The following is a 13,524-nucleotide window of genomic DNA, read 5'->3' on the forward strand; positions in this document are numbered from 1 at the left end:
AAAAAGAGGCAAAAAATACCCATTTGGTTTAAGCTAGCCAGTTCATTCCTAGATGTTTACTCAAGACAAGGGAATGTCTAAAGACATCTCTATAAATGTTTTTAATTTGTAACATCAAAAGCTTGGAAACAGCCAACATCTCTACCACCAGGAAAATGGATAAGTAAATTTTGGTACCCTGTGGAGGCTTTCCGCAACAGAAGCAACTGTTCACACACCCTGCGAAGTGCATATAAAAATAAATCTTCTGCATGGGCAGAAACAACATCTGCCTCAAAAGCCACCAAATGGTGGAGCAGGTCATTGGAAACACATCAGTATGTGAAAGTTAGGGGGAGCAGAAGGACAGTTTTGCAAAGGATGCATGGTAACTCTGAGTAATGGATGCATTTATTATTTTGGTTGTGAGGGGGTTTCAAGACTATTCATATTCCAAAATCTAACAAATGGTATACTAAGCATGTTTATTTGTTGAATGTTAGAAACACTATGTTGAGAACCACTGACCTAAATAACACTATTTTTAAAAGGCCACAGTGTCTTCAGTGATAAGATTGATCAATTGAAGTATCTTTAAAAAGTAAATACCATGAGCAGTTTAGATTAACCTTAAAAATACAAGAATGGTTCAACATTTAAAATCTCTACTAATATATTAGATTAGCAGGGTAACAACTATTTCAGTATAATAGGACTTCACTAAAATACATTACTTATTTATAATAAATAAGGGAAATTGGCAAAATTGAAATAGAAGTGAATTTCTTTGACTTTAGAGAGTACTTCAAAAATTTACAGCAGGCATCATATAATTTTGTTTCTTTTCAGACAATGTGATTTTGGGTAAAAGACTATGAAACTCTTCAATCAGAAATAGTAAGTGATTTCACAGAGTGACTATGGCTAAAACTCAACATGCCAAAATGAAAACAAGTACTTCTCCAACATGCCCTAATAGCTAATCAGAAATTGTTGGAAAGAAAACAATTCATACCGACAAAATTTCTTTAGGGAGCCTGGGAATGACCTTATCTAAAGTATGAGATAGAAGAACTTTATAGAAAAAAATGAAAATATTTCCTAAAAGGTGAGAAAGCCTTACTCTGGTAGTAGGAAGAACTCAATAGTGGATCTGTTGATTCAACAAGATATTTTATTAGATTTGGCAATTCTAAAATGTGTTAGAATCAATAAAAAGCAAGAAAGACAATAAGAATATTTTCTTGTCACATGATGGGATTTTTTTCCCTTTAAGAATGGTTCTCACCTATCCCAGATTGGCCTCTAACCTGCTGTATAAACCTGTGGATGATCATGGATGTCTATCCCCTTGCCTCCATCTCTTGCATGCTGGGATTGTGGACATGCACTCCCACACAAATTATACAGTACTGGGGACTGAATCCAGGGTTTTGCACATGTGTTAATCCTACAGGGTAAGAATAAAACCACTACTACAATTTTGAGCCAAATTTGAAGCCAAATTTAATTAAATATTGGCCAGGATGATGAACTCTGTCCAGATCCATCCTAGGTTCCCAGAAAATGGCAGTGAGTCACATTTTGCAGAGACTTAAAAAGGTAGCCCCATAAGGCCACTGTATTTCCCATCAGGTCCAATCAGAGGTATCCAGACATACTTCCTGCCTGCACACCTCCCACTTACATTTAATATGGGGCCATAGTACAACCTGTCATACTTCCTGCCTGCGTTCCTCCTACCTGCACGTGATCAACCATACCGGGCACAACGGGGTCAAACAAATTTGTTTAAGGGCGTGAAAACCTGTGACTTGTTATCTCCCATAAACAACAGCCTCCAACATTTCAGGAACTACCTGTCCTTGGGCAACTGGCTTGCAGATTAGAGGCAATTTTGTTTCAAGGATCTCTTAGGCACAATAATTAAAACTTAAAACACAGCTTGGGTTCACACACATGCAAGGCAAGCACTCAGCCACTTGAGCTTATATTCCCAGTGACATGACGTATTTTAAACCTGGAAGAATCGGGACAGGAAGGTGATAGTGCAGAGAAATCCACATAGATGCATAGATGTGGGGGCAAAACAGAGATCCAGGTGCTAATTCCTACAGACGTGAACATGCAACTGATACATGGCATCAGAGATGTCTTTGCAAACCAGAGTGGCAAAATGGCATTCTCAACAACTGAAACACACATTAACAATATGGGGGAGGGGCTTGATTCCTCATACTGACACCCCACACAAAGCTAAAGCCCATATAGATAAAAAGATAAGTTTAAAAAGCAAAGCATAAAATTTTCAGAAAATGACTTTAGAATATTTTCATGACTTTAAGATGTTTTAAAATAAAATTTTAAAAATACAAGACATAAAAAAGGGAAACACATCAGACTGTCAAACTATACACTAAAAGGATAAACACCAGTTACAACCTAGAAGATACATCCAGATGTATAAGGCCTCTAACAATAAACCTAGCATAAAGTACTGAGCATCTTTAGGAAGCAAGAGAAACAAAAGCAGCAAAGAAGCAGAAAAGATGAAGGTCCCCTGAGCACTTGGGAAAGCTTTTTATTTAATTTCCAGAGAATGAAAATGAAAAGGACAAAGTGTGGTTTGTGTATTTCCTGTTTTCTGGTTAGGAAGAGGATACACTGTGGGGAAGAAGTGGAGCGGCAGTACGTGAGACGGGACTCCTGCAGCACCCAGAGGACTGTGTGCTCTCTGGTCTCAGGGTGCCACCTCTACTCTACAGGTCAAGGAAACTTGTAGTCTGCAGTGTACAAAAGGAAATAGGACATGTTCATGGCAGGGGCATGGGCAAAAGTAAGACAAGAGAAGAAGCACCTACAATAGCACAAAGACGAGCAGAAGGAAACATGAAATGAGATGCTGTCAGGCTGCAAGGTATTTTATTTTTAAGTGAGAGAAACTTCAGATTGAGTGGAAAAACTGGGATTTAAACCTACATAGTCTAACTGATGATCTTTAACAAGTTGTAGATTGTCTTTCTAAACTGACATGTAAACTGTACTCTACATGAGCATGCTTTAAGACTGTATATCTACATGTGTGCATACATATTTAGCACTTAGCATAGTACATATTACATCAAAGCCATACAAGAATGATAGTTTTGCTGCTTCATTAATTTCATATTGTCTTTTGTGATATATGTACATTCTTGTTAAGCCTACATTCTTCTAGTACCCAAGTGTTGTTAAGAATCTTGGCAGTGACAGCCAAATAATGGTGAAGTTCAAAATGCAGTCCGTCAGGGTTCCCCACTCTATGCTAAGACCAAGGAGCCATGAGAGGGAGGGAGGGAGGGGAGGTATGGGTGGAGGGGAGGGGAGGGGGAGGAGGAGGGGAGGGAGGGGGAGGAGGAGGGAAGGAGATGGAAATTTTTAAATATAAAAAAAATAAACCATGAGGAAAAAAAAAAAAATGCAGTCCGGCTCACTAGGGCCTACAAACCCTCAGGATGAGCAACAGAACCCGTGAAGGTTATATAAAGTAGAAATTCATCCCTCAACAGTATCTAACAGAACCTGTGAAGGTTATATAAGCTAGTAATTCATCCCTCAGCAATATTTAAAAGCCCACCATGTTGTCAAAACTGGCATCCAATAACAAACGAGATGAACAAGGTCCCTACCCCGAAGGGAAATATGAGTTTTACAATGACCCTGTCCAATAGAAAGACCAAGAAAACTAAGAAATAATAATTATATTTTCCCTCTTAGCCACATTTTAAAGTTAACAGAAACAAGCTAAACATATATATGTGTATATATGTATATGTGCCTATATATGTGTATGTATATGTGTGTGTGTGTGTGTGTGCGTGCGTGCACTTTTAGTTGGTATATGCATGCTTTTCCTTGCATTTGGATGTGAAGGAAACCTTACAATGTGTTTTGTAAATTGCCTACTTGCATTTGAGCAACACTCAACTCAACTCACCTTTGGACCCTGTACTCCAACTCCCATTGGTCCTCTAGGGCCTGTGGGTCCCATCTGGCCTACTTCTCCCTGGTAAGGAAAGAATATTTAAATATTAAGCACAATGAAAGGAATACATGGATAGATATCAACAAAATGAGACAATTGAATGTACCTAATTCATAATTCACACCACACACACACACACACACAATATAGTTACATATGAAGTCCCTACAGTAACATAGATTTTCATTATAAGTTTGACTTAAACTGTAGGCCATGAGGTACACACCTGTAGGGACAGCTTGAAAAGATAGTTACAGTACATAACAGTTAAATATACTCTGAAAACCCTACTGATCTCTAACCAAGAGCAACAACAAAACCAGAGAACAACCCAAACTCTCAACGATACATCCCAAATAAAACAAGGGCCCACAGGAGCACACACCTGTAATCTCAATTGATCTATATAGAAAGATCTTGTCTTCTCCACACTCAAAAAGACAAATGAATGAATAAATGAACAAATAAGCTAACACATAAATCAATAATCTTAAGGGTATAAATGATGGTTTTCATCTTATATGTGTACTCCAAGGTGAACAAGCTTTTCTGAGAGGTATCATTTATTTATTTAGAACAACAAATAGTGATCCTTGAAGCAATGTGGAAGGTGACTAAATATAATAACTGCCTCTCCCCAAGCAATGAGTAAGAATTCCAAATTAAATGGTAATCTGATTCTAAAATTCAAGGAAAACTTTGACTATTTACATCATTTCTGTCTCCATCTTTTTAGGTGTTGGAAGTTGAACCCACTGTGGAAACGCTGGTGAGAATGCAAGCTCACCAACCCAGAGAGGGTCGCCATATTGATACCTACTTGTACTGTTAGAATAGGGTCTCAATAATTAAAAATAGGACAAGATATAAATAAAGGTTATACAAGTAAAAGCATTTTAAACAAAAAGAATATGTATTATGCCTTCTAAGCCATTAATAATATCAGTATCCCTTAGCATAGAATGTTCTGATTTTTTACGTTAATTCCATCTGTTTTTTTGCAAAGTCATTGAACATCAATCATAAACAACAATAATGCTATAAATATATTGCATTTTTCTGTCATTCAGAAAGTTACCTTGGAACCAGGTAAGCCTTGTCCTGGGGGTCCTTGTGGACCAGGTGGACCAATTGGACCTTGAATTCCCTTTAGAATAAAAGTTTTAAATGTTATTAGTGAAATTAGGATGTTTGGGGAACGCCTTGTGTCTTCTGAAGTAATGATGTAGCTCTGCATTACAAACTGCTGACACCACACCGAACACTGACTGGACCACGGGAAGCATCCGAGCCATCACCACTGTTTAAACCCCAATGAATAGCCTTCCCTTCTAGGATAGGAAGAGAAATGTCAGTTGGTCCACGAGAATAGCTGGAATAAATCTCATGCTGCCAGTGGACACCTTTGATCCCAGCACTTGGGAGGCAACAAGACCAGGCCAGCCTGGTTTATATAATGAGTTACAAACCAGCTTAATGCTACATGGCAAGATATTGTCTTAAAAAAACAAAACAAGAACTAATGCTTCCTAGTAGAGTTAGGTGTCTGTATGTGGACTAGGTTCTGACAATTAGGATGAGGACAGAATGATATATGTGAGTTCTCATTCGTTCTAAGCCAGTGGTTCTCAACCTTCCCAATGCTATGACCCTTTAATACAGTTCCTCATGTTGTGGTGACCCCCAGACATACAATTATTTTCATTGCTTCCTCATAACTGTAATTTTGCTACTATTATGACTCATAATGTAAATATTTGTGTTTCCCTGTGGTCTAAGACAACTCCAGTGTCCTGCAGCTTCAGATGTCTAGAAGAGATCCAAAGTCTGTGCCCTGCTGGGAATTTTATTCAGTGTCAGGAAAGGGAAGATGTGGCCCCCACCGGAAAAAGAAAATTAAAGGCTATCAAGATAAAACATTAAAATTATGCTTGTTAGCATGCCAAAAACTGCAGCAGTAGAAATAACATTTATAAGACACATTATTAATTTATTCTTATATACTGCAAAAAGCCATCTCCTTTGCTCCAGTTAGACAGTACAGCTGCTTGTTTATTTTTAAAATATAAATATTGGGGCTGGAGAGTCAGTGACCAAGAGCCCTTACTACTATAACAGAATGTTTAAGTTCACAGCACCCACGTGGCAGCTGGCAATCAACAGTAACTCCAGTTCTAGGGAGTCTGATGTCCTCTTCTGGTCTCCACAAGTAGTAGGCATGCACGTGGTGAACATGCACACACGCAGGCAAACAGTCATACATATAAAATAAAATAAATAAATTTTAAAATAAAATACAAATATCATTCCTTTTTCTCCAGTTGATGAGAATGAGTAGTCCCCACGATTTAGGGGAGCGACCGTGGTTCCAAGAAGGAACTTCTCTCATTTATAGCTGTCTACACTCATCCAACGGACAAAGAACAGAATACCACAGCATGTACATGGTGTATTTATGGTTACATATCCATGTATGGTTACTCCTTGTTCCATTTAACTCTGCAAAACATCTGAGGTGATCAGGTGCCTAAATATTTAATTAAAATATGGAGACCATTTGAAGGACATTGTCTACAAGTTGCTTGAAACAGATTTTCCTCATAAATATTTGAATGGGGAAATACATTTCTATAAGGAATCAACAGGAGGAAGTGATGAGCACAAGAATATGATAGATGAAATTCAAGAACGGAATCGGATGACTGCATAAGCGGAGATTAAGTAGCGTTTGTGTTATTTCTCTTCAAAGAGAAAATGAATTCTTTGCACAGTTTACAAACACTTCCACTCATTCTGCTCCCCATCAACAGGGTCACTTACAGGGTCAGCCTTGTAAAGACATCTTGCCTCTAAGTTTTTATTTTTCTTTTGTAATGAAGAAAGGGCATATAAAATCCAAAGAAATATAAAAAACTTTTTAACTAAAAATATTACAGTCTCCACTAAGAACCAACATTAAAGGGAACAGGAAGGCAGGAAGCCACAGGTGGGAGGTTCAGAATCCCCAGACCATCTGGACAGACTGGCCTGTCTTTGAACCTCATTGTCAGTTGCGGACTAGTATCTCAGCCTCAAGAAACCACAAAACCCAGGATCTAACAGTGCTGCCAGGAACTCAGGACCAGAAAGTAGCCCTGCAGGGCCCAGCAGACAAACTGTAGATTCTCAGAGTCAACCCAGGATCATCAGTAGCCAGAAAACCGAGGTCTGATTGTTATCAACATTTATTTATAGATTGATCTTGATGTTTTCTGCACCATAACCCTCCTAACATATTAGACTGGGAACTCTGCCCAAGGTGAGGAGGTAGAAAAAGGAATAGTAGACAAGCTTACTTTTGTTTCGGATAATAAATATGTAGTAATAATGATTTTTTAAAAATTCTTAGGAATAAACTCACATTCCAGGTCAACAATGAGACTTGGAATTACCTCACTTTCAAACCTTTACCCTCCATCATCCCTCTAGGTCAAGGAAGGACTATGCATTCTCCAGGAAACATAATAATTTAATTTTACTCAAATGAGCTCTCTACTCTCTAACCAGGACAATAAGTCTGCATTTGCTGGTGGCTTTGACGAAACAAGACTACATGGCTAAAGGCAGAGAGGGAACAATAGCAGATAGTGCTGATGTTTGGGCTTCACACATTTGACACAGTTTTCCAACTTCCCTGAGTACCAGATTTTCGAAGCAGTTCCAGCTCTAAACATGCAACCATACTTCCTCTCTTCTAACCACAGAGGCCCCATGTCCTTTACAAACAAATCCCACCATGGTCTGCTTCTTTGGGGGAAGGATGCCTTTAAGGTAACTAGTCAGCCCTGATTCCAGTACTTCCTTAAATCCCAATGCTATACTTAGGTAGGTAGATATAGGGAATTTGAAACACTCCTCTGTTGGCACTAGAGCTGAGACTACAGAAACTTTAGAGAGGAAAACACAGATGCCAGTATGTGAGAAAATACTTCTCTGCCATGGGAGACTACAAATATAAAAGTTTATACCAAAACACTTACCTATTAATAAGGTCTTAACAGAGGAAGACATAGTACCAAGAAACACATAATTTATCTTTTAATTTCTGAAAGCCCTAAAATTATAATCTCCTCATGATACATTTTATCCTTTCTTGCATTGTTCTGAACTTACAGTCTGCTGGAATTCAATTGCCAAATGAGCACAAAGGCCTGGTCCTCCCTGAACACAAGGACCGGGATGCAATATCTGTGCCAAGAAAGGGGAAGCAAGAACCACTTACTTGTTCTCCTTGACTTCCGATACCAGGAACACCCATTGGTCCCTGGGGGCCCACAGGTCCCAAATCCCCCTGTCAAAATATGAGTAGACAAAAGCTAATTTACTACACCTTGCTAATCTGCAACTTGCCTAGATTAAGATCTATCTTTATGCTTTGAACACATTTAGCATGGAAAGTTCAACCTGCACTCCCTTTCAACAACCTGTAGTTCAGACGTGCCAAAATGGCGGCATCTTCACTGTTCTGTCTAAACTGGCTATTGTTAATGAGATCGTTATTATTTATTTTAATTTTTTGAGATTATAACATAATCACATCATTTACCCGTCCCTGTTCTGCCTGGCAAACCTCTCCATATACCCCTCCTTGCTATTTTTCAGATTCATGACCTCTAATTGTTGTTACTCTCTCTATATATGTATTTGTATATATAAATATTCCTGAATATTTAAGAACAACCTAGAATTTGTATCAGTTTAGATGTAGCAGTCATTTCTCTCACAACTCAAGCTATATAAAGTTATTTCAAAAACACAAACATTTCTTTATGGAGCACAGAATGAAAGACCCCCGTGCCTAAAAGACCCCAGTGCCCACGTACTATGTTAACCTCTGCTGAAATTTAGCTGGGCTATAGAAGGAAAGTTCCCTCCCCCCAGGCTCAGCAGATGCTAAAACAGGATATCTATGGGTTGCAGACTCGCTGACTAGGCTGAGGAGAGGGAATACTCCACCTGCCAAGACATTCTATCAAAATTGTCAACTTGCTGCAGGGTGCTTTATCTAGCTTTGTGGTTTTTCGGGGAAATTTGAGAACAGACGTGGGGCTGTCCCCAGGATGAGCTAAGCCCACCATTTTAAGAGCCAATGAAATGCTTGTGCTATACTACCCTCTTATGTAATCATTTTTCCCTATGAATATGGCTGTTTGAATCTGCCCGGTGTGCTCAGTTGGCGAAAGCTGCTGATGCACCCGCAGGTGCCTGTGTGATCAATAAAGAAACCTCTTACTGATTGCATCTGTTGGCCTGGATTACTGAGTCTGGGGGAATCTCTCCCACCACCCTTGAAATCGAAGGTCTTTCAAGCTAATATTCAAAGTATAAAATTAATAAAGTGTGAGAAAAATAAATTGAAAAAATATTTCTAAATTTTTCAGATAACATGTCAAAAATTAAGAAATGAAAGGAAACAAAATGAAAGAGCCCAAACTTCTCCAAGAAAAGAAAGAAGAAGTTACAGTGAAGGCAGATGTGGCAGCACACCCCCTTAATCCTAGCACTCCAGGAAGCAGAGGCAGGCAGATCTGGGTGAGTCAGCTATTGGCCTAGTCTACATCTCAAAAGATGTCTGTATGTGAGAGTACTCAGGTCCTAGGTTGCTTATGAAATAGAGCTAACAGAATTTGTTGCCAACTGGGAAGAACTTAGGGTTTTTGAAGGAAGAGAGCTACCACTTACCGAGAAGGAGAAAGCAAGCTAGGCTGGGGTGAGAGTCATACCTGGAGCCCTATTCCAGACTTGATAATTTGAAAAGCTTAAAACTGATACTGAAGCGAAGACAATAAGCAGGAGAGATTGTGACTTGAGGACTCAATTTGAGAGCCCTCAAAATAATGACAAAAGTTAGTGCCATGCCTAGGTGCCTTTACCAAGAAACAGAGGTCAGAGACAAGTCTTTCTAAAACTCCAGTCTTTAGAAGTCAGAGAAATGGAACAGCAACATGGACTAAGAAGAGCAGAGACAGCTTCAAAGGGAGAGGGTCAGTAAGAGCCACAGTTAGGTCAAGTACACCGCTGAGCAGCATGAACAAATTCTTTTCATTTGTCTTAATGCCAATTATATTTAGAATACATCAGGGAGAGTCAATGTTTTCGGGCAGGGTTCTTGAGATTGGACCTAAGGCCCAATTCAGGTGAGACAAGCTCTCTATCAGTGAGACAGATTCCCAGCCTTCTTTTTACATTTTATTTTGATGTACAGGCTCTCAATGTTGTTTTTGTTAACCTTGAACTTTCTCTGTGGTCCAGTCTTGAATCTGTGATTCCCCCTCTCTAAGCCTCCAGAGCAGCTGGAATTGCAAACCTGTACCTCCAGGCCCAGTTAGCAAACCTTGTTTTGAAAGGTTGGATAATGAATCTTTTTGGCTTGACAGCCAATATAAGGTCTGCTTTGTAACCGAAGGTTGCTGCTTTAGTAGCATGTAAACAGCCATAGGGGAAATGTAAATGACCAGGTCTGCCTGTGTGCTGGTGACATTTGGTTCAAAAAGACAGGCAGGCAACTTGGGCTAAATAGTTATTAATGAACAAATCACATAAGCGGATCAGATTTTATATAAAATAAAGCATGTTTAACTTGTATCAAGACACACTCTAGAATAAAAATGTGTTTAGTTTTTATTCAGAGATAGAATGTTCTGATTCAGAACTTGATCCCTTCATCCCCAGGGGCCCTGTACTCAGTGGGTATCATGCCTTGTCTATTTCAATCATCTTTAAAACTACTTCCTGTGTCTCCACTTCCCAGATGACCTTCAAGTATGACAAGATGACAGCAGTTAGTTTCAAGTCTGCTGACTCCAGAATCCAGTTCAAAACCAATAATTTGCAATGAGTCAGTAAAGAAAGCAAAGACCCCCTTCATGCAGAGATTGCAATTAAATGTCTATGCTGTCCTCAGTGTTTGTTCTCATAAGAGCTAAGTTAATAACCAATTTAAATTTTAACAATGTAGAAATGGGTAAAAAATGTGGTGTCACACAACTGAACTCTTTCAGCCATAAGGAAGGAAGTTATATCATTTGCGGTATAACTATGAGCTACCATTTAACAGCTGAGTCATCTCTTCAGCCCCCAGCTTTTTAAACGTGGAAACAGCTAGGCCAGCAAGATGGCTCGGTGGCTAAAAGTGCTTGGCACACAAGCCTGGCGATCTGAGTTTGACCCCTGGAACAAATGTACAGGTGGAAGGAGGAGACCAGCTCAACAAAGGAAACCTTTGATCACTACATGAAGTAATTAATAGACAAATAAATGTTTCTAAATGGGTACAACTGGAGAGAATGATCCAAAGAGAATTAAGATAGTCTTGAAAAGACATATGCTTTTTCTTGTTCATGTTCCTCGATTTTATGTGTTACATAAAATCCTGTATGCACATATGACTTCAAAGAAGAAGCGCAGCTGTCTGTGGGACTCTTGAGCTGGAGAAGGGAGGATCATGGGGAGGGGAACATGCCCAACTTATAATATATGCTCATATGGAAATGTTTATATATTACACAGTACTATGTAAAAACTAATCATTTTATTAAAGAAAATAAATAAATATCTATGCTATAAGTATTTGTAGGGCCATATTATACAGGCCCATATTTCTACATTGTATGGTGGCCAGAATTTCAGGCCACAGTCTGCACCTGCCACACAGGAGGTGGTCACCCAGCCTTTCCAGACAAACTGATGCCATCCTAAACAAAGGGTCGGGATGTGCTAATGCCACTCTGCTCCTTCTTTGTAATTTGGGAGGTCTCCTGGGAAAGAGGTGTTAATTCAGTCTGTGTGACAGAGTAGGAATACAGAGCAGGAAGAGAGACAGGAAGACTGACAAAATGGGCATAGGAAGGTATGGACGTGACCACAGTCATTCTCCCCGCTACCTAGGAAACAGAATGCTAATAAATTTCCCCCTCAGTTTATGTTTGGGTATAAACGCTGTTTGGAGAATAAATGTGGGTGATTTTCAGGATGTGAACTCAGGACTTCATGAGGGATCCCTGGAAACTTGCTCCCGATAAAAGTCGTGTGAGTTGTGTCTTTAATCCCACATCTCCACTCTGGTTTGAGAAATAATTTATGGTCCAGGCTGGTCTCGGACCCCGACAGTACTTCATTATTTTATTTACCAATTATATGTTTGTGAGCCTTAAGATAGTATTACATTGTCACTTGAATCACACAGGAAAGTTTCTGAACTTTGAGTTTTACTTAAAATAATAGAAAAAGGAAAAAAAAGATCAGTGAAGAGAGAATGGACAAAGGTGGTTTTGTAAGGGAACAGCAAATAAAAGCTTTTCTATGTGATAGTGTCCAGGTATTTCAAAGTTTTCTTTGCATAAACTGCAGATGTGGAAGCACAAATGCCTGTCGCAGGAACCCTCGGAAGGCTGGTGCTCTCAGCAACCACCATGTTCTCTCAGCTCCACAGGAAGAACCAAGCATTTTGCATTTCACAGTTGCAGTTACCCTTGGAACTGACCTATGTGAACCAAGATTTGTACTAGATCTAAAATTTGCATGATTCACTCTTTACCATTATTTTTGCTAATTGAATACAGTCAGAAGAGAATATATTACTGCTAATTGAAACTAGACACTTGAAATAATTTTCAGTTGTTATTCTAATATAAATAATATAATGATATGCTTAGAGGCTGACAAATGACTCATGATTGACATGGGGTCTCTAGCTTTTGCATGCATCTCTTTTACATCTATTTTATTATTCCTGCAAGCTCGTACATGAATGTTTATGTGCCACCCTCTCTTCCCCAATGGTTCCTGTGCCCTCCACTTCCTCAAAAATTCATGATCTTTTAATTATGCATGCGTGTGTGCATGTGTGTTTGTATGGTGTCTGTGTACACATACACACATGTGACATATATCTTAACTCTCCTCCCTCTGGGAACTTTCACTCCCCACTGCTCTTTAGGGTCTGATCAACTTCTAGTAGCTTCCATCCCCAGCTTCTAGTCCTAATCACAGACCCTGTAATGCAAACAAATAACTTGTAAGGAGTAAGGCAGCTTCTGTTAGCTAGGACCTGGCAGTGAGACCACAGACACCAGGCAATGCTATGGAGCATAGAGAAGCAAGAGTACTTTGTCATCATGTCCAAACACAGGTAAATTAATAATAAAAATGTTCAAATCTCAAGAAACATTCAGACATCCAATATATTGTCTAAAATCGGGTGCTTCTACTTTTTTATTTTTATTTTTTTTAATTTAACTGGTCGCAGCTCATCCACAACAATTTTCCCATAACTGCTAGAGGAAATTCATTTAAAAACTCAATCATAAAATTATCTTCACTCCCTGAGAGCATCCAATCCAATGCCAGTCTGTGCTTTTGTGGATGTGCCTCAAACTAGCCAACACAAGCTCAAATTCTACAGAAATCTTAGTTTGCATCTTTATCCTGAGTTGGTACTGGCTTCCACCAGCATGGGTCTCCTTCACTGCAATGAGCCAATG

At 39.1% G+C, this 13,524-nt stretch overlaps 1 protein-coding gene across 1 annotated transcript in view; it reads right to left on the bottom strand.

Annotated features, from left to right (window-relative positions):
* Positions 1–13,524, bottom strand: part of Col28a1 (collagen type XXVIII alpha 1 chain) — a 169,614-nt gene that overhangs the window by 98,652 nt on the left and 57,438 nt on the right. Inside the window, 3 exon segments of the mRNA XM_042054567.1 lie at positions 3,956–4,024; positions 5,082–5,150; positions 8,265–8,333. Of these exon segments, the coding sequence (XP_041910501.1) occupies positions 3,956–4,024; positions 5,082–5,150; positions 8,265–8,333 (207 nt within the window).

This window comes from Arvicola amphibius, chromosome 2 (genome assembly GCF_903992535.2).
Source record: "Arvicola amphibius chromosome 2, mArvAmp1.2, whole genome shotgun sequence".
Classification (NCBI taxonomy): Eukaryota; Metazoa; Chordata; class Mammalia; order Rodentia; family Cricetidae; genus Arvicola; species Arvicola amphibius.